This window comes from Hermetia illucens, chromosome 5 (assembly GCF_905115235.1).
Source record: "Hermetia illucens chromosome 5, iHerIll2.2.curated.20191125, whole genome shotgun sequence".
NCBI classification, from domain to species: domain Eukaryota; kingdom Metazoa; phylum Arthropoda; class Insecta; order Diptera; family Stratiomyidae; genus Hermetia; species Hermetia illucens.
Window position 1 is genome coordinate 40,396,017 of NC_051853.1, and position 21,660 is coordinate 40,417,676.

Sequence of the window (21,660 nt, forward strand, 5' to 3'; positions counted from 1 at the left end):
TGTGGATACGTCCCGCTCTTTCCTGTCCTCGTATAAGTGTTCCTATAGGGAGGACTTACCTCGCTGATTCCACACACAACACTACGATTCTAGTTCCCGCAAAAAACGTGGACGTAGGCCCTAGTATGGAGCACACTAAAGTGCCGCCCTCCACTGGTATGTTGGTCTTACTCATTACCGCTAACGGAAGAATCTGCTGGATCCATCTGAGTTTCGCCGGGATTACCAACTAGTCTCACCCTTCCGCCGAAATTTCTTCTTGCCTGCGTCCGTTTTCTCTGGACGCATATTCCCAAGCCTTTCTTTTGCCTTCTTCCTCTATCGTCAGATGGGAGTTTTCCTAGGTTGATACATAGTCCACTTGGACTAGGTTTCACATACCATTCTTTTGTAGAGGCGCAGGAGAAGCTTCTGCCAGGTAGGGTTAAACCTGTAGTCTTCCATTTTTAATCACTGAAGTGTTTTCCTGCCGAGCCTTCATCTTCCGCTTTAGGCAGCCGTAGTCGGGTTTCTACTTTCTCTCATTATAATAGTTGCCGTATTCTCCTTCTTAGATCTGGTGAGGTCTCCAAAATCCTCGTCTCATGCGATTTGATTGCTTATAGCCGCGGTTGTCTATCGATCTATCGATACGATACATACCATTTGAAACTTTCTCTTGTTCGATCCTCTGTGGATTACTGGTTTTGGAGCTGAAACTGGGTTTTCCAAAGTTAAAATAAATCAGTTTGATATTCCCACTATAATTACTAAAACAAAAATGTAAGTTCAACATAAATATTTCTTATATTCGGAAGCATAACCACTAACATATATGTTTCTATAAAGGATTATAATTGGGCTAGTGTTACAGGATTATCATTACCAATTCACTCGATAATGTGTTCCGATCACATCACAATAATTGTTCAAATAGGACATTTAGTTAATACTTTTATCTATAAAATTTCAGAAATACTTTGGCCAATATTCGGATGTTTTGGCAAGGATTAATAAATTTGGCCTTTAATACGTATCCAATCCGATCCTAAATACCACGCGTAAGTAATACTCTGTACCGCTGGGATAAAAATTCAATGTAACATTACTTCTACCTGAACGATTTCAATTGGCTAATACTGATTCTACCGTATCATACTTGGCATCAACGCTTCCAAGTCATTCAATTCAATTAGATCCTTAGCTACCTTGGCTACTTTAGCTACTTTTACCTACTTTCCTAGCAATGCACCTTTGCTAACCATAAGAATTTGGCAATTATTTGGTAAATGTTACTATAAAAATTGACACAACACTAACAGCAATAATATTTATATTTCTAACATTTAATACTTTTCTATCCTAACTGTCGTATCCTCATCGCGAATTTTAACTCTTCTGATCAATAAATCGAATAAGTCCTACCTTCGTTTCCTTTCTAAAACCCGTTTCGTCAAACTTTTGGCATAGGCTGACACTTAGGCCAGGGGAAGTTTGGTAATACTCTACTATATGTAAATTGTTATAGGTAATAAGTATAATAAAAAATTTTAAAAATCTAATCAACTTTTTAAATAAGTGTATCCTCGTCCTGTGTTTCGTACAACATCAATAACGAATGTTGTGACGGTGACCGCCCCAAATTTGCCCCGGCAAGGGACCCGTCTGGTGATAGAAGTCCAGCCTGAATACTATTGTTATCACGGTAGCCTGATGTAGACGAGGTTTGTGAGACTGAATCCCATGATATTTCGTTAACAGCCTTCGGACGTTCGTGTGATGTATGGGGGTGATCTGCGGCATGGGGAGTGATCTAAGGAAAAGATCACTTGAAAAAAATCCACTCCAAATATAAGAAAGCAATATACTTCTGTGTGTGAAGCACGTCCTCTTTTCAATCGGAAGGTTTTGCGACTAGAAGCTTTTGATCGTTGTAATCGTGGCCTTTGGTGTTCCGATGAACTATCATCCGCAGGACTTTCTGGAGACAATGGGGTCGTTGAAGTTTCACCAGAAGAATGCCTGAATTCTACGGATGAAACAAATCTAAGCCGTGGTGGCTGGGCTTTGTAGTGATGTTGTTGCATAGATTGGGAATGCGAAAGATGAGGCAGGGAACCGGTACCGATGACACCAGTAATAACAGTTGCTGAACCACTAGTGTGTGTTGCACTAGGAGTGGGAGTTGTTCCTTCAACACTGTGACTGTCACTGGTTATATGCTCTTTGTTTGTTCCAGTTGATCCGCTCGACAAGGACTCCCTCGGTGGGTGTAGTGTTTGCTGAGATAAAGTATCACTTGGGGTAGCCATTCCAACAGAACCACTGCGTGAATCAATAGTTTGAACTGTGGAGACATGTGAGTGTCCCTGTTGACCGGCAGCTCCTGTGAAGAGCGAAATCAATGATGGCCTTTGTTGGTGCTTTTGGCCGTCATTCGATTGAGCTTGGGGCTGTTGTGTATCGCGACGATTGGGTTCTGTAAGTTTAATTAATAGTGAAAGAAAATTATTGTTGTTTTAACATATTAGTGATAAATTATACCATATCGTTTTTCTTCCAGTTCATCTCTTAAGTCTCTCAATTCACGGGCGAGTTCGAGCAGTAGTGCTCCTTTAGATTTGATTCCGCCTTGAGGAGGCGTTCCCCTGAGACGTTCACGAATCAAAAATTGCATATGCCGCTCATGATCACCGATAGGCGGTTGTGAAATCTGGAAGGAGTAAGCATTTTTTTAAGGGAAAATAGTCTGGAAACACAGGATATTTTGACTTTAAGCGGAGCAATAGACTCTGACTCTGACTGTTTTTCTATCCCGAAATAGTATCATTTATTAATTATAATGATTTTAAAATTGAATTCTCACAAAGCGGAAAAGAAAACGCGGTGATTGGCTGACACTTCATGTGCCGTCACGAACCGAGCAATTTGATTCTTTTCTACATCAAAACTTTCGGTTCAGTGTTTGTTACTTGTTACTTTGCAAGTAAGGAATCAGTTTTTAGCAGGAAAGTGGGAAGTTGTTAGGAGTTAATGCGCAAGGACAATGTTCAAATGGCTTTGGGGGAAATAATGCCCGAACACAGATACACAAGAAACTTTACTCGCACCTTTACTTGGGCGTCGATAAAACGTACGTTTCAGGAAGGTTTGTAGGTCGCAAAAAAAAAATTATTTGCACTGAGCAGGATTCGAACCTTGGGCCGGTTTGATATTCTGCGATTTCTCTTATCTTGTGGTTCGTTTTGAATTAGAATAATAATGAAACCAAGTTGGAACGCAGTCATATATTATCAATTAAGATTGAAGTTCAAGTTTAAAAAATGTTAACTCATATTGACACGATCCTGACTGAAACTGAATTTAGTCGGATGATGGCGATTCACTCCCGAATGTTTCCTTTTGACACAGCTGAAAAAGCTTTTAGCGGGGTGGTTACGGAATTATTTGTGCAACAGGGCACGAAACACACAATGGCGCGGGCTGTTCAGTGCGTTCGAACTGGTTGAAATTTAAAGTGCTGATAATTTAGAAAGTACAGTATTTTTTCAAAAACGGCGGGGATTCGATTCTATATACTGTTGTATGTTGTGAAGTCCTTCAAATGGAAACATGCGTGTGTACAACGAGTGTATTATATGCATGGGACCATATTTGAAAAAAAAAATTGTGTGGAATTCTGATCCGGTCCAAAATTGTGTGTGAAATAAATGAAGCCTTTCGACATAGGGAAAAAGTTGGTAAATATTGAATTTTCAAACCCACCCCTGAAAGGATAACGAGTTTATAGGAGAAGGGAGAAAAATTGTGCCGGCGACCCTCCCTTAACAAGTTGTGTCCCCAAAAGGGTTTTTTTATATCGTCATTGTAAAGTTTGAATTTTCTATCCTACCCCGTTCAGTAGGGAGTATGGAAGCTTCTTGGTAGGGCATTCACCATTACGGTGTGCAGGGGGATTACAGAGAAGGGTCGCCCTTTGTCCTGCCCTCGCGCGGGTGGGAAAGGAATATAGAGCTAGGAGCGTAACCTCCTTGTACTTAGCGAAAATGATTGTCATGCCAATCAGCGTATTAATGATGCGAAAATAACCCATTATCGTCGTATCCTTTGAAGACATAGTGACTGCTAAGAGTTTTAGCGTGACTAGAAATGCGGGGGGCTGCCAAATCGAACTTAGCCTTGATATCAAAATTAGGCGCCATAACTTATAAAAGAAGAGTGACTGCCACAATTTTTCGTCAGGGTATGATAGAAAAGATCTCCTGCTTCTCCTTTCATGCCCTCTTTTCTTAATGCAAGCATGGAGTTCAAAATTAAATCCTACCGTTATGATATGAAAATAGCCCCTTTTGAAGCACTGCAACTTTTTAAGTGGGGATAGGCTCCACGATTCTTTATCGGAATTAAAAAGGAAGGAATAGGGTTGAAAATTCTATTCTATTCAAATTACGAGGATGATATCAAAAACGCCTCTTTGAGAGGTGATTAATTTTTAAGGAGAGGGGAGGAGGTTGAACGCCACGAATTTTCATCGGGTTTAAAAACGGAGCGACCTCGCTTCCACCTCCATAAAATGTACACCCCTGCGGAGATGTGTTTAGGAATTCAACCTTTACCAAAATTTTATTGAGTACATTTTTTTTTGAAAATCGTTTCATACTTAGTCCCCACAATTTCATCGAATTGCGCCCACCAGTTCTTGGAGTTACTTCTGGTTTATAGCTGTTTTGGCGTTTAGTACAATCTAATTCGCCTCTGACCTTATAAGGTTATGGGACCCAACATCTGAAGGCGTGGTTCAGCTTCATTACCTTCTCGATGAGATGAGATCCTCGAATATAGTGGACCATTCAGGACAGTTGAGTGAATCATCCAATCCAAAGCAATGCAAATACTTCCTATAACCATCGTGTGTTGTAAGGAACTGAGTCAGGTGGTAATTCAATCCGCCCTACTCAATCCGTTTCTCAACAAACAAAATCAAAATATGGGTCCAGCGATTCTTTTCGTAATCATCCCACCGCTACTATCTTCTCGTAGGCAACTCCTCCCTAATGGCTTTTTGGAAGTCTTCAGTTACCTCGAATAGGGCCCTCTTTCTCTGGTTGAGATAATGCGTTTCACCCATTAGAAAATTCATGGGGATCATTCCCGTGATGACACACAGTGCTTCAGTCAATGCTATCCTATCATCATCATCATCAACGGCGCAACAACCGGTATCCGGTCTAGGCCTGCCTTAATAAGGAACTCCAGACATCCCGGTTTTGCGCCGAGGTCCACCAATTCGATATCCCTAAAAGCTGTCTGGCGTCCTGGCCCACGCCATCGCTCCATCTTAGGCAGGGTCTGCCTCGTCTTCTTTTCCTACCATAGATATTGCCCTTATAGACTTTCCGGGTGGGATCATCTTCATCCATACGGATTAAGTGACCCGCCCACCGTAACCTATTGAGCCGGATTTTATCCACAACCGGGCGGTCATGGTATCGCTCATAGATTTCGTCATTGTGTAGGCTACGGAATCGTCCATCCTCATGTAGGGGGCCAAAAATTCTTCGGAGGATTCTTCTCTCGAACGCGGCCAAGAGTTCGCAATTTTTCTTGCTAAGAACCCAAGTTTCCGAGGAATACATGAGGACTGGCAAGATCATTGTCTTACACAGTAAGAGCTTTGACCCTATGGTGAGACGTTTCGAGCGGAACAGTCTTTGTAAGCTGAAGTAGGCTCTGTTGGCTGACAACAACCGTGCGCGGATTTCATCATCGTAGTTGTTATCGGTTGTGATTTTCGACCCTAGATAGGAGAAATTGTCAACGGTCTCAAAGTTGTATTCCCCTATCCTTATTCTTGTTCGTGCTTGTGTTTGACCAGTGCGGTTTGATGTTGTTGGTTGATTCGTCTTCGGTGCTGACGTTGCCACCATGTATTTTGTCTTGCCTTCATTGATGTGCAGCCCAAGATCTCGCGCCGCCTGCTCGATCTGGATGAAGGCAGTTTGAACGTCTCGGGTGGTTCTTCCCATGATGTCGATATCGTCAGCATAGGCCAGTAGTTGGGTGGACTTGAAGAGGATCGTACCTCTTGCATTCACCTCAGCATCACGGATCACTTTCTCGAGGGCCAGGTTAAAGAGGACGCATGATAGCGCATCCCCTTGTCGTAGACCGTTGTTGATGTCGAATGGTCTTGAGAGTGATCCTGCTGCTTTTATCTGGCCTCGCACATTGGTCAGGGTCAGCCTAGTCAGTCTTATTAATTTCGTCGGGATACCGACTTCTCTCATGGCCGTGTACAGTTTTACCCTGGCTATGCTATCATAGGCGGCTTTAAAGTCGATGAAAAGATGGTGCAACTGTTGTCCATATTCCAACAGTTTTTCCATCGCCTGCCGCAGAGAGAAAATCTGATCTGTTGCTGATTTGCCTGGAGTGAAGCCTCTTTGGTATGGGCCAATGATGTTCTGGGCGTATGGGGCTATCCGGCCTAGCAAGATAGTGGAGAATATCTTATAGATGGTACTCAGCAACGTGATACCTCTATAATTGCTGCACTGTGTGATATCTCCCTTTTTATGTATGAGACAGATTATGCCTCGCTGCCAATCGTCAGGCATTGATTCGCTGTCCCATACCTTGAGCACAAGTTGATGAACCACTTGGTGTAACTGGTCGCCTCCATATTTAACCAATTCGGCTGTAATTCCATCGGCTCCTGACGACTTATGATTTTTTAGCCGATGAATTGCACGGACTGTTTCTCCTAAACTTGGTGGTGGCAGTATTTGTCCGTCGTCTTCAGTTGGCGGGACCTCCAACTCGCCGATGTTCTGGTTGTTCAGTAGCTCATCAAAGTACTCAACCCATCGCTCTAATATGCCCATTCTGTCGGAAATCAGATTTCCCTCTTTGTCTCGGCAGGATGAGCATCGAGGTGTATAAGGCTTCATCCTGCTGACTTGTTGGTAAAACTTCCGCGCCTGGTGCGGTTGCTCCCTGTACTTTTCTAGTTCACAGACTTGTTGGTTCTCCCAGGCTTCCTTTTTCCGTCTGTGAAGTCGCTTCTCCGCTCGACGGAGTTCGTGATAAGTCTCTGCGCGTGCCCGCGTTCTTTGAGAATGCAACATTACTCGGTATGCGGCATTCTTCTGTTCCGTTGCTAGCTTACATTCATCGTCAAACCAGCCGTTCCGACTCCTTTTGCGGCTGGGGCCAAGTATATTTGTGGCCGTATCCATGATAACGTTCTTCAGGTGGTTGTGAAGATCATTAGTTGATGCTTCATCTCCAGGTCCTCTATTGACTGCGGTTATTGCGGCATCCATTTCCCTCTTATAGGTGTCGCGGAGGGTTGTGTTGTGGATGGCTTCAGTGTTCACTCTCACCTGATTGTCAGAGGGGATTCTAGGTGGTATTGTTATTCGAGCTCGGAGCACCATGCCAACGAGATAGTGATCCGAGTCTATATTGGCCCCCCTATATGTTCTGACATTCATCAAGGCTGAGAGGTGGCGGCGTTCGATCAACACGTGGTCAATTTGGTTGAAAGTGGTCCCGTCTGGAGAGGCCCATGTATGTTTGTGGACCGCTTTCCGCGCAAACCAGGTACTTCCAACAACCATTTCGTGTGACCCTGCTAATTGAATAGTCCGCAGTCCGTTATCATTTGTTTTTTCGTGTAAGCTATGGGAGCCAACGTATCGCCTGAATACGGGCTCCTTCCCTACTTGGCTGTTAAAATCCCCAAGTATGATTTTGATATCATATCTGGGACAGGCTTCGAGGGTTCTTTCTACTGCCTACCACCTCCTTCGATTCGCAACATTGCCTAATGCTACTGCCAAGATAGGAACAGCGTTTAGCAGAATAGATTTCACCATCTCTATGATGAGAAGCCGGTGACCATATTCCCGTCCCCGACATTAGGCAATATCTTCACTAGAAATGAATTAGCTTTTATTGCCTTCTCGGGCGCATAATCAAAGTGCATCTTGAAACTCAACTTTGCGCCGGTCATTACCGAAAGATATTTAATGTTCGATATTGAGACTTCATGATCATCAACCCGGATGTCAACAGTACTATTTTCCTTGTAATTGGTAATAGTCACCGTCTTCATCTTTTCTGTCGCCAGGTCAAGTTTAACCATTGGTAAGCATGATTTGATGGTATGAATATTTCCACGTCCCACGTTCGAAACGAATCAGAGTTACCTTCTCAGGGAGGTGGAGGCCAAATACTATATCGTACATGATGTTCTACAGCAGGAGCTTCAATACGGAGCTTTGAAGAACACTTGCCGCCACAATGTACTCTTTCGACCCGCTGGCCGTGTGATACCAGGGAAGCCTCTCCGAGACGGGGGGGGGGGATACTCAGTTTAGCCACTGTGCCCTTAATCCAATCTCAGTTGGCTGGCATTGCTGGCATCAAATGTCACCATTGCGCAGCACTTACCAACAACTAAGGCCTCCCGAACTAAATTCATAAGAATTGTATCAACGATAGAATTCTTCGCCGAAATTTCTACTGTCCCCCTGAACCTGCTTGTGAACCACTCGGGCCTGGCTGTAATAGAAAACGTGAGAGCCTTCTCCGTAATCTCGTCCAATCCCTTCCAGTTCCAGTAGTTCAGTTTTATTTTGCCATGCAAACTCTTTGATTAATTGTAGCATCGCATGCCTCTGTTATTCGTTGATAAAGCTGTTAACCTTGCTGTTCCCATTGGGCCGGGACCTCATCCAAGTGCTGGAAGGAATGTCTCTTTCTCAAAAGTCTCGATAGACTAGCCAATAATCCGAGCTTCCTGTCAACAAAGGCCTGGTGATCGCTGTGGGTGTAGGTCTAACTCATCTGCCAATCCTTCTCACTAAAGAAACAATTAAAATGAATATTGTCAACCACGGTGCCAAAAAGTGGCAAATTTAAACGCTTTACTTCCCTCGGTATTGAATTGCAAATCCAACGAAACACCCGTCGATACATATGGACTTATGCCTTTGCTAGCCAGTTCAAGAAAGGAAGTGGGGTCCCTTGTTAAGTGGCTAACTATTTCATTCCCTACTGCCCGGATGATTCCTCTTTGAGCTGCACTGTCCCTATTTTCTTATTTTTTCTCTCTTGTTACTTTGCCTTGGCCATTCTCTCATTTGTCAATCGATTCATTCACTGCAATTACTATCCACTCGCTTTTACTTCAACTCATTCATGAATTTCCGAGACGCCTACACTCATTCTCTAGTTGTGTTCTGCGCCACGTAATGCTAGGCCAGCTTACTCGTCAGTCGTCTTGGAATAGTGAGTTCCATTGCATGGCAATCGAGTTATCCTCATTTCTCAATGTGTGATCCATCCATTACTACTTCTGCTTTCTCGTCACCGCGTCCTCAGACATCTGGTCTATTCATCGGCCAAATAGGAAGAGTGCCAGTATTCAGACTTAGGACCTTAGTGTTGTTGCTTCTGCTTCCTTTTTTCTCGGTATCCGAAAATTTTACCGATAACGAGAAAAAAAAAGTGCCCGTGAAAAATGGAATCCTGGTGGTCTCCGTTGTGAGTTTCAAATTCTTCTGAGATTGAAACTCGATTCAGCAGAGGACATTTTATGCCATCATATAAATAATAATAACTCAATGGATCTAGACCTAGAAGCGTGTTAGAGTACTTCATTCAAGACACTTGAAGGCAATTGGTCAGCATTGCACTCGCGATTATTACCCTGTTTTGAGTCAGGTACCCTCTGGTGCCACGATATACCGTCACATGCCGCTCTGATAATAGCTAGCTAACTTAGTTTCTCCAGAATTCCGTGAATGTCCATAATGATATAGACATACCCGTTTTGACACTGTCGAAGGCTGCCTCAAGATTGATGAAAAGTAGGTGGAGTCTTGATCTAAACTCCGCACAGTATTCCACAATTTTCCGAAAAATGCAAATGTGATCGATACAAGAGTATCCAGATCGGAAACCGGCTTGTTTCCTGTCGATCAATCTTTCAAGGTATTCTTTGATGCGTTCGAAGATAATTTTACCTTGCTTTCTCACCACAGTAGGAAGCACGCAAATACCTCGTCATCAATCTTTCACTCACTGGAAAACATCTCAGACTCTTAGGATTTACGAATAAGTTGAGGTAGCAATTCTGCAGAAACTACTGCAGCTGCGCAGTTCTGCAGGAATACCGTCAAGACCACCTGCTGTACTTCGCTTCGGTGCATTGATGGCAAAGATAATTTCGCTTCTTTTTGGAAGAGCAGTCCGTATGGCCATGTGATATGATTCAGAACCGAGGCGAAGTGCTCTTTCCACGACTACATCTATTCATCACCGTGTTTAAGAAACCTTATGTTAACGTCCCTCATGGGACCATAAAAAGCTGCAGTATAAAATAACGAAATTGGCATTTATTGGCTATTTATCGTAGCTTCCACTACACTGTACTTCCCGTATTTTCGTCAAGGCAACAGAGCTTTAACCAATCGCACTCACTTCCTCAAAGCCATTAATAGAACTCTGAACTTCTTACTGTTTTTTTTTAGAATTTTACCGCGGAAGCTATTTTGGTTCTCACACTGTTATAGGTTCCCTTGGAGACAAAAGCTAGAAGCAAACCATCGGCTATGAAAGGGAACTGATTTTGCCGTCTAAATCAGGACCTGTTAAAATCCTACCTTTCGTGAAAAACATCCTCCTCATTTTAAAAACTCACCTTGTGAAGTATAAAAGGCATTAATACTATATAAAGTGGAGTTCGATGCGTAACGACAAACTCCATGAAATTCCATAAATCCGGAGCTGCTTCATTCCTACGTCCTAAATCTCGCATAACCCTTGCGATTCGAGGCCACTCGTTTGCCAGTCTTGTTTCAAAACATATACATAAGATTCGTAGAGCTTCAGTGAGAAATAAAAAAAATATTACGCATCTCAAATTGTAACGATCCAAAACTCACTAAATTACTTACCCAAAAATGCCGCTTGATACAAAGACCCTGCTATTCTAGCTGGACGTTTTGCATCTCTGCTCCCTGTAAACGTTAAAGAACCTGCACGTAAATCTCCTCCAGCTCGATTTATTTGGACAACGGCTTGTCCAGTTCGTCCAGCTGGTGGGCTCATTGAATTCAGCACAACAGTAACTAGGTAAGACACGTCCGTTTGTCTCAGTTCTCCTATATCGGAAACCCCGCGTCCTGAACAAACTTTCAAGCACAATGGCATGAGCAGATGCATTAAAAACCCTTCAGCCTTTTCTTGGGTGGCAAATTCGGATCCTCCACCACACATTTGTTCCAGTGAAAAGCCTTCGACGGGACTGACTACTTGAAGTGAGAGCAACCGAACAACAGTTGAACAGAAGAAGGCTGGTGGACTCTGGGACATCAAAGCTGCACCGGCACTCGATACTCCATCAGTAGTAGCTCCCGGCTCGTTTATGATAAGATTCTGCACAGTATTCAAAAGAGCCTTTATATGCTGCCAGTGAAGCACATAAGGATGCCGAACAATGGTCTCGTGGATTCCCTTCAACAATCCAGCTGCTGCTTCCCAGTCTGTGTTTCTTCTAATGGATGGCTTCTTAGAGATCTTTAGGAAAACTTTATCAAGTCGCCTTAAAACAGTAACTAGTGCATTTCGTAATGTATCATTCGACCATTCTGCTCTAGGAAGGATGCACTGCATATAACGCTGAAGACCTCTGCACGCCATTGATTCAGGATCGTATGGTGACACTTTCAACAGAGAATGTGCAATGTCCGCGAGTCTTATATGACACTTGGCGTCCAACAACTCAATAGGTTTTGCATCACTTGCTTGTTTCTTGGATAATTCCTGAAGCCTTGTTGAAGCTTTACTGAGAAATTCTCCTACTAGAGATAGTAAGACATCCCTTGGACGTCTATATTCTGTTCGAACCATTTCCGAATCTTCTGCTGAATCGATAAGAATTTTTGTCCTTGTATCGCTCACGTATTTTGAATGAGATTCATCTTCAAAGTCGATGCCCGGTGAACAGGGTGGACCACGACTGCAATTCCTTTGACTGGATCCTTTATGTTCAGGACTATTTCTGTATGGTCCATTGTAGCTTTTAGCAAGTCCTTCACAGTTATGAACCATGGTGCGAATAGCTACGGCTAGTTGAAGTAGAATATCTCGTTCTGACTTGCCTTGAAGGGGTATGTAACTTGGAGACTGAATTTGCTGCATATAACATGGTAATATTGCCTCTAGGATGATCTGGAATGAAAAATGGTTATAAAATGTCATGATCAGGAAACCACGTTCTTATCCTAAAGAGATAACCTTACCAGCATTTGATATCCCCTAGTGCTTTCTGCTGAGTAGGAGACGACCATGACACATAAAGTTATGCAATCCAACACGGTCACCATTTCATCTTCATCGTGGTAGCAAAAATCAATTGCCTTCAGCGGTTTTGGTTCCTTCACTAATTCAGCAATGTTAAGTGGATCGGGAGAGGGATCTTCTAAACTTAGTAACAGATTGAAGAGACAGCTCGATTGAACCTAGGGGTTAAAATAATATGTTATGAGAAGCTCGAAGTTGAGGAGTAAAGATTCTACTTTGTGAGCTTCGCCATAAGTTCCCTCTTCATCCGTATCTAAAATAGCGGAAACCGATCCAAACATTTGCAGTATGAAGGGTTTACGATTCAAAAGATAGAATTGTTTAACAGCATATTCAATCGTGGTTGTTATTAGCTTATTGGTTTGATGGAGTGAGTAGATTTGAAGAAGTGTTGGCATTATCATGAAGTATCTGAAAGAATTGCGGAGGAACCGAGAGGATTTAGAGGGAGGAAGAGAAGGGCTTGCAAATAGATAACTCACCCATTAGTCGAAAATATATTTTTAAAATTAAAGGCGGCATTGATAAATGTAGCCATCACGTATCGCATGATGCAAGAATCCTCAGCGTGAAGGATAGCTGCCCCTGATAGGACATTCAAAAACAATTGAATGTCAGCCGAATACGCGAAATTTCCAGCCATAGCTTCGAACATCCTAGCGATCAAACGGACCCACATAAATTTATGTAAGACATCTAGTCCATGAAGCTCCTGAAAATTCTTCTTTGGTAATTCCATTCACAGAGATTTGAGGCCTTGATACTTACCTTTCCAAATTCACCTCCAACATGGAGGTCCAAATCTGCTTCGAGAGCTTTCCTTGGGAAGGATGGTAATTTCATCAATTCTTCGTGAAGAAAAACGACCCGCTGAACGACCATGTCTACGTTTTTCAAAATAGCCCAAGTAAGATGCACTTTTCCAATTTCAACAAACTTTTTAATGAGTTCTTGTTTCTGGAGAGCGAGAAACGCTTCGTCGGTTCGCATTTGCAAAAGACGAACTTGTGGGTATTGCGAACGTTTGAAGAAATATAGATCCCTGATGTACCAGTTTGGATTTAACAGTTTATCTGTAATTTGAAGAATTTTTTTAAAAATTATGTTAGACAGTTTTTAGTAATTGATGAGTTTGTACAAAGAAGTTGGTAGCTGATCATATGCTGGCATACCTACATTGCTGTGAATCTAGGGACCTCCTAAAACTAGTTTCAACAGCAAGAAGACAACACACCGGAGATGCATCTCCCGGCCTATTACTTGAATTTGTATGCTAGAAAAAAACATTGTACTTGTTCGATGTTCTTCGGTCACTTGCGGGTGGACAACTTCGCGCATTTACGCTCGTGTTAGTGCTGTGCATATGATGCAATGCTTTGTCGTCTGGCCACGTGGTTAGAAGCATATAACCGCAGTCATAGCTGTTTATGGCTTGCCACATGGAATGGGGAAACACACAGAAGAGAACCATCTAAGCGCCAATGACACACCGACATACCAATACATGAACTACAACGGCTATAGGCAGCTAGCTAAGCTGTATCTGCCCCGTGAATACGCAATGACATTCCATGCTCCCTAAAAACTTGATTTCTTCAGTGTGTTTGCTCAGTATTCTTGCTTAGTAGTTAACAAAGTGCCGATGCTCGTATTGCTGTATCTGTATTTCAGAAGCCTGACTCGGTGATAAACTATCATATTAAACTACGAACTCCAGGACCGTTTTTTTTCTGTAATTGGGACCGGCCTCCATTACATAAATTCACAGGCGATGGAGTTCTAACTGAAATTGAAAATTCACTTCGTGCCAAACTCATCTCCTCCTCCTCTGGCTCCCCAATTGTGTTGCTTTACGTGTCTCCTCTGGCTCAATATGTTTCCTCCACGTTAAACGTCTATATAGATGCAGACCCAGGTACTTTACCTCATTCTGTTGCAGGATCATTATCCCATTGGCTGAGACCTTATCGCAATTTTCTCGGTTCAAGTACTTGGTTTCGGTTACGCGAAGCTACTTTTCAATTCCCCTTAGATGAATTTGTAAGTTCTTTGATGCAACTTGAGGGTTGGTGCAGATACTTAAAAAACGTTGAGATTATGAGATGGCTTAGGGCTTACGATTATGAGTGATTTCGAAATTCCATAAAACTCTACTGGAAGCAGGTTCTTTATTTTTAAGAACCAGGCTCTCGCACCACACTTTGCCGAAAGCTTGCATCACATCCGAAAAGATCACTGAGCAATACTTTTTATCCTCCAGTGTCTTCCCTATCTCACAGACGATCTTGTGAATTTGGTTGGATGGTTTGCTAATTTATACGCCTGTAGGATGCAATCTTCGTATCATTCATCCCAAATTTTGGAATTATTGTAATTTCTGAAAACATACAAGCCTTGGGGAAATATGCGTGGCGTAGAATTGCGATGAATATGTCAGTCACGTGAGTGATTGCGACCCCTGGGAGTTCCTTCAACATTTTTCCCGTGATTAGGTCATGTCCTGGAGGTTACTTTGGGTTCACTTTTTCTTTGAAGACTCGAACAACTTGTTTGGCTCTAAATGAGAAGCTTCCCTTCAGCGTACTATCTATCGGTAGGAAGTCTTAATTCCATCTGCGGTAAATGAGAGGGAGGGGGAATACCTCTTTCAGGTGTTTCTCAAATGCCCCCCTTGACACACTTCTTGTCCAGCTGCCCCCTGCTGATTTTAGTGGCGATTCGCGTTGAACGGGTCTCTTGAACCTCATTGTAGCTTTCCGCAGAGAGAAATCAGTTGATATAATGAGCCATAAGACTCCAAAGTAGCTATTAACTCCGTCATCCTTAAGGGCTTCTTGGAGCGATCGACTTGCTCTGGCTAATGTATCTGAAATAATTAAGACTTGCTTTTTTCTATTCGCAAATGCCAATATTTTGGGAACCACTTTTTCCTCCATCAGTGCTAACAACACTTGCGCGAATAGAAAAAAGCAGTCTTAATTATTTCAAATAATTTAATCGCTAGAAACACCGCGAAATTACACTTGGATCTGGTTAATTGTTTTTTTTGGGTCTCAAGATCTGCGAGCTTGCCATTGTCTTCTCAACTTGCGCTTTACTTGGACCATCTGTAGTATGCTATGCCTTTTACTATTTATTGAAAAATTGGCGATTTATCCGTGGAGTTTCGTTGAATTTCAACAGGGCTTTGTCTACTTCACCTCTGGTTTTCAAAGTGTTGATTTGCACAGGAACGCTTACGGAAATTCAACCAGTTCGTTGATTTACTTTCCAGTTTCCTATGTGTATTAATTGTTATAGAAGATACGCTCACAAGTGTTATAATGACGGAGGTCTGAAAACAGCTCAAAGACCAGCTGGCTCCTCATCAACTCCCACCTCACATTTTTAGTAACACCCAAAGTCTATCATAATGGTAATGATGGTTATCTTGTTAGTCCACTCCACTATTCGGATTAAAGTTACTTGGAGGTAGTATTTGCAGTAATTTTCTAGAAAATAAAGCTTGATATGGGATCTAATAATTATTCCGGTACCTAGTTTTCTCTTCCGGATGCTTAGTGTCATAGAAGTAGTACCCATTAATTTGAAAATTGCTTTTGTGAGTGAGATTTGTTTCGAATATAAGCATTATGTCGATTTCTTCATTAAACTGGAAGTGTCGCTTTTCCAGTTAATGCTGGCTGATGCCGTTTGCATTCCAGTGACATATTTTGAGCTGGTTCATTTGTTTCTGAGAGGGACCAGTAAGATCTTTTTCTGATAACGCATTATTTCTTACATCATGTTTTGCATCAAGATCATAGACTGGTTCATCACTTGAGTCAGGGAAAAGCCCTATCAGATTATGAGTTTGGGCGCTTGTATTTTCTTACCTTTGAGGTTCGGATTTTATAACACTAGTATAGCTCACGCCTTGCCGAGCTATGTTCTAAGAGCCTTCAGCGGCAGATATGCTTTCAGGAGTGGTATTTGTCTCGGCACGATGAATTCGTTGTTTCTTTATGAATATTTGTTTGCTTTGCAATTCAACACCATCAAAAACTCCTTGGATCACGGTCTCGATCTCCTCCAACCTGGCGTGCATTACCTATCCATATTTTCCTGTGCGTTCCTGTATGTCTCAACATTGACGCTTACCTTCCTACTCTTAGATTTGAAATGAAGCTTTGCTGGTACAACTCAAAACCTGCGCGAAAAGCTAAGTTCAATTTCCGCAAAGCGATTTCAATGCTCCCATCTTAGCTTTAGCATCAAACAGCTATGACCCCGTATTATCTAACTTAACGTCCGATTAGACTATTGATAATTTTACTACATCCTGTCCGACCTTCTTTCCTCCATACCTTCTTCCCCCACATGTTTGCGCGCCCTTCCAATTGGATTCAGCACGAAGATCCATAAGATTCAAAAAAAGATTCGCCTAAAACATTTGCTATATAAGAAGACCATGACCAGACCAGACATTTCAAAGCTATACGTTCCACTATTAAATTAATGATTGAAAAAGCGCATAAGCGATACTTGAAGAGCGTCGACGCCGTCCTAGCAGCCGATGATTTGAGTTCCTACCCGTACTGCCACTCAATTTTTTTCCCATCCCACCAATTCTATTCTGCTCTACTTCTTTTTCGTGTCTATCTCCTCGCCCCTGGAGCTATACGACTCTTCCAGATGCAGACTGTGTCTTTGCTCTTTTCTTTGTTACGTTCCTTATTGACAAACTTGACACAGCTGGTCTCGATCTCTGCCTAATTTTCCTTCCATCTATGCAAAATTTTCAATAAGACTCTCGAAAAATGTTGCTTTCCTCATCTTATTATCCTTATTCTCTTGAGCTGATATCCTACTCTATCTGTGAACTACCACCCTCTACTTTTATTTAAGAGACGTCAAGGATTGGTTGATCGCACGCTTCGTTCACCTCATAGTGAAAGAGCAACATGGCTTTGTGATACATCAATATACTACTTCAAATCTTCTCGACTTTGTCAACGTCGATGTTAAATGCCTTAATTGGCAGGAAGTACACGTTGCTTATACCGGTTTCTCTAAAGGCTTTGATTCCGCTAACCACAATGTACTCTTCTCCAAACTCTCTCTCTACTTCCTCTCCTTCATTATGCCATGACTCGCACTCTACATTTCTAACCATTCTGCAGAGTTTTCTTTTTATTCATTCATTTCCCTTCCCTATTTTCTCACCTGCCTGAGTATACTCTATAGGGACGACCTTAAATTATCTGCCTTTTTTTCGTCTCCCCTAGACTGTGTTGTCTTGCAATCCAACCTGGACACTCTGGTGCAGAGTTCGATGCACAAGTTAACACTAAAAAAGTACCACTCGTGGTTACTCGCTCAAATTCTCCCCAGCATCCTTTTCCTACTCTCATGGTGGATAACGCTATTACTTCAGAACTCATTTCAAGAACTGGATGTAACCTTTGATGACAAGCTTCGTTTCAATTTCGACTTCGTCGATATTATCATCTATCATTATCATCAACAGCGCAGCCACCGGTATCGGGTTTAAGCCTGCCTTAGTAAGGAACACCCACACCCCCCTGGTGGATCGAAGTCCACCAATCCAATATCTCTAAAAGCTGTTTCGCGTCCAGGTCTACGCCATAACTCCACCTGAGGGAGGGTCTGGTACGCCTTCTTTTTCTATCACAGATATTGTCCTTATACACGTTCCAGGCTGAAACATCCTCACCCATACGGGGGGGGGGGGGGATTTTATCCCCAAACATGTTGCCGTGGTATCGTAAGCATTGATTAAGCGACTTAAATAAATTCACCAGTTTCTGTATTCTTCCTAAAAAATTGCTTAAAAGAAGGGTGTGTGTCGCAAACAGGCTTGGCTTTCATTGGTTCGATTGCACATCAATTGATTCCGGTTTCGATATTCAAACGTAAAACTCTTTGGGATACTATCTCAACTTACGTGTTTTGTAGTCAATTAGACAATATTGATGATGACTCTTCTCTTCTGTTGGGTAAAAATCTAAAGCTTCTTTTAGCAGTTGACAAAACAACGTATCCTCCTGTACAGGAAATTGGGATGGGATATGTCCATCGTCTATGAAATACAGAATTGAATTAGTTTGAAGATATTCTTCAGGATTATATAGTACGTTACCGTCAAAAGGACCATGAACAACAATTTTCTTCGCTGCAGGGACATTAGCTGTGAGTAGAATGGAAGCATCGCATTGTTCTTTTCGAAGGATTTGCTTCAAATCCTTGAACATTATTCCATGAACACTATGAACAACCATCCATAAAATGGAAAGCGCTGATCCGACTAACTGTAAAGGGATAACAATAGGAAATAACATTTTCAGATTTTAATATCTAAGACCAACCTCCTGACTTTGTTCATGGGACGATCGCACATAGAACATAACATATCCAATGATATAATTATAAAGAGCAAACGCTGCCTGTTGTGGGAGTCGAGGAACAAACCGAATAAGATGCCTTAGAAGCTTGAACATTTGATCCTGTCGGTCTCTTGTTAACCTTTCCAGCACATATCTGAGAAATAGGGCAGAATCTTCTACTAGACAGTGCCAGATGACCTGTATAAATACGGAATAGGATTATTCATACCATTAGTTTAGATGGTTGATGGGTAAATTTTACCTGATAGGCGATTTCATAAACTGCATTCCCATCTGAGCCTACAGCAGCATCATCTAGACAGGCTACGATCTGCATCACTGAAGAGCATAGTACCGATGGGAATAAAGAGTGAGCTGCGTGCAAATGAGGAGCGATTCTAGTTCCGTCAGCGTCTTCTTCTCCTTCTACGTGATCCTCGCCAGGTGCGTGGTCCAAACCTGGTTCATGTGATGCTTGCTGATTTATAGGAATGGTGGTTAGCAGAAAACTTTGTCGTTCGGCACGTTGTTTGTCCTCTTGCTGTTGAATAGCATGACGAATAGCTTCAGTTTGTTGTTTCTTCCTGGTTTTGGTGGCAGTTACTAGGGAACGCTAGAAAAATTAAAGAGGAAAGTGTTCAAGTTGAAATGAATATATTTAAAAATTACTAGATTTTACTGATAGAAGAAACCCTTGAAACAGGCATTTTTTGGGACTGAATGCTGTATATACAGGCAATATCATCAATTATTACGAATGACAAAAAAACCTGTAACTATTGGCTACTGTATTTCCAAAATACGGAATAATTGTATATTTCGAGAGTAGCTTAAATAAATGAGTAAATGGAGGATAGCGTACAAGCATGATTACTTATAATCTCTTTAACTGTCATATAATTCCACATAATGACATTCTACTTATTCGGTCTTGCTGAGGAGGTGGTTTTCCCAGTATTATACAATTTCCCCTAATCATAGGTGACAGGAACCATTTAACACTTTTGCTATTTTCTAATGTGGTGTCTTACACTTTCTTCGTTACACTTGACCAAAAGGCAGGCCGAAACAACAGTGGCTTGATACGTTGGATGGGGATTTAAAAGCCTCGAGATTGCATCCAGATCAGGCTTTTTATAGAGCCAAATGACGAAACCCATCACGATGAGCCGACCCTGCTTGTGAACGGGACAAAGGCTGAAGAAAAAGAAGAAGAGTATAATCTTACATTGGAATATTGCCATTTAAAAAAACAGCAAGAATCTGCTTGATCGTCTTGATAAACCTGCAAAACCATCTTGGAATTTTAAGGTCTTTTCAAAGTGGATACCAGAAATGCTTACACCGTATCACAACCAGTGGCCAGCTGGGCATTCCCTTTGGTTTTGAATGCCAGACCCCCTTTAAATATTCTTCGTAGAATAGAGTCATTGTTCCTCTCTGTAGTTTTTACTGGTTTAATAATATGCATAATATGATTTTTGCCATCTTGAACTGAAATGTTTCGAAGTTGGTTTTCATGAGGTCAATTTTGAAGCATTAATGGAGTGCAGTAGTAGAGGTTTGTTCTTCTAGTTTAGATTCAACATATCTAATACCTGGTCAAAGGAATCATTCGCGATATAATACGAGTTTGTCATGAATGGGCAACAGCATGACGATTTGTGTCACAAGCTGGATACATTGCCGTTGGAGCTACTCTTCAAGAAAAAGAGAATCAAATCAGTCAGCCGTTGAGCACCAAACATACAAACATAACGGTACTACAGTTCTTATGATCATGAGTTACTCTCCGCGTACCTCGCAATTCAATACTTTCAGTATTCCCTTGAAGGCAGGCCGTTCACATTATTCACGGACCATAAACGACTCACTTTTGCTTTGAAAAAAAAAGCCCGACAAAGCGTACCGAGTTCACTTCCAACATTCAACACGTGTCTGGGAAAGATAACGTGGTTGCTGACCCTGTGTCACATGTTGCAGATATGAAGATCCCCGCCACCGCCGATTTTTTGGCAATTGTCAAGGTGCAGCAGGACGACGCAGAGCTTCAGGACCAAGCCATAAAAAAATTTACGGAGTTTTTCAACTTCGGCTCAACATCCAGTATATACTGTGAGACCTTAGACAAGGGACCAAAGCATTTTTTGGCCGTCCATGAACAGGACATTCTTGGGGCAGACAATATCGCATGCCAGAAGTGCAAAACTACAAAGCATGTGAGGAAAGAGCTGGGAGCGTTCCCTCGGTCCACCAAGCGTTGCTGCACAATCAACATCGACATCATCGGCCCTTTGCGAGACTCGCACCGTTTCAGGTATTGCCTCATAATTATCGACAGATTCCCGTTGCGGCCTGAGGTAATACCTCCGAAAGACATTCTTGTACAATCTTGTGCAGAATCCCTCTGCCGAGACTGAATTCCACGCCTTTGTGTGGCGGTAATTGTAATCACCGACCAGGGACTGTAGTTTGAGTGCTCCCTTTTCTCAGAGTTGGACAAACTCCTAGGATTTAAACGTCTCCGGACAACCGCTTACCACCCGCAGTCCAATGGGATGCTCGAAAGGTGGCACAGGACGCTGAAGCCCGCTATAATGGCCCAAAAAGACCCTTCTTGACCGCAAGCTCTGCCACGTATTCTACTTGGCCTCCGGACAGCCAATCGCGGAATATCGGTGTTTTTAAGACCAATAATTCAACACTATCGAATAGGAAAAACAAGTTTCTATTATTTCAAATAATTTAATCGCTAGAAATACCGCGTAATTACAATCAGATATGTAAATATTCCTGTGCAGTGCATTTCTATCGCGGAATTGAATAAATATCATTGGACGGAGTAATGAGATGAAAGAACGTGTTCGAACGATTGATTTCGAGTTTCGATGACTTAAAAGTGACTTTCAAACACATCTGT

At 42.2% G+C, this 21,660-nt stretch overlaps 1 protein-coding gene across 1 annotated transcript in view; it reads right to left on the minus strand.

The window, feature by feature from the left end:
• Nucleotides 1-770: 770 nt before the first annotated feature.
• LOC119657889 (protein unc-80 homolog) overlaps nucleotides 771-21,660 on the minus strand; it is an 83,455-nt gene continuing 62,565 nt past the window's right edge. Inside the window, exons 33-45 of the mRNA XM_038065031.1 lie at nucleotides 19,003-19,353; nucleotides 18,723-18,938; nucleotides 18,497-18,665; nucleotides 18,302-18,436; nucleotides 13,123-13,427; nucleotides 12,837-13,066; nucleotides 12,570-12,765; nucleotides 12,294-12,512; nucleotides 10,947-12,222; nucleotides 10,691-10,875; nucleotides 2,524-2,692; nucleotides 1,848-2,458; nucleotides 771-1,792 (exon numbers count right to left, since the gene is read on the minus strand). Of these exons, the coding sequence (XP_037920959.1) occupies nucleotides 1,550-1,792; nucleotides 1,848-2,458; nucleotides 2,524-2,692; nucleotides 10,691-10,875; nucleotides 10,947-12,222; nucleotides 12,294-12,512; nucleotides 12,570-12,765; nucleotides 12,837-13,066; nucleotides 13,123-13,427; nucleotides 18,302-18,436; nucleotides 18,497-18,665; nucleotides 18,723-18,938; nucleotides 19,003-19,353 (4,305 nt within the window). The 3' untranslated portion in view covers nucleotides 771-1,549. The remainder of the gene's footprint in view (nucleotides 1,793-1,847; nucleotides 2,459-2,523; nucleotides 2,693-10,690; nucleotides 10,876-10,946; nucleotides 12,223-12,293; nucleotides 12,513-12,569; nucleotides 12,766-12,836; nucleotides 13,067-13,122; nucleotides 13,428-18,301; nucleotides 18,437-18,496; nucleotides 18,666-18,722; nucleotides 18,939-19,002; nucleotides 19,354-21,660) is intronic.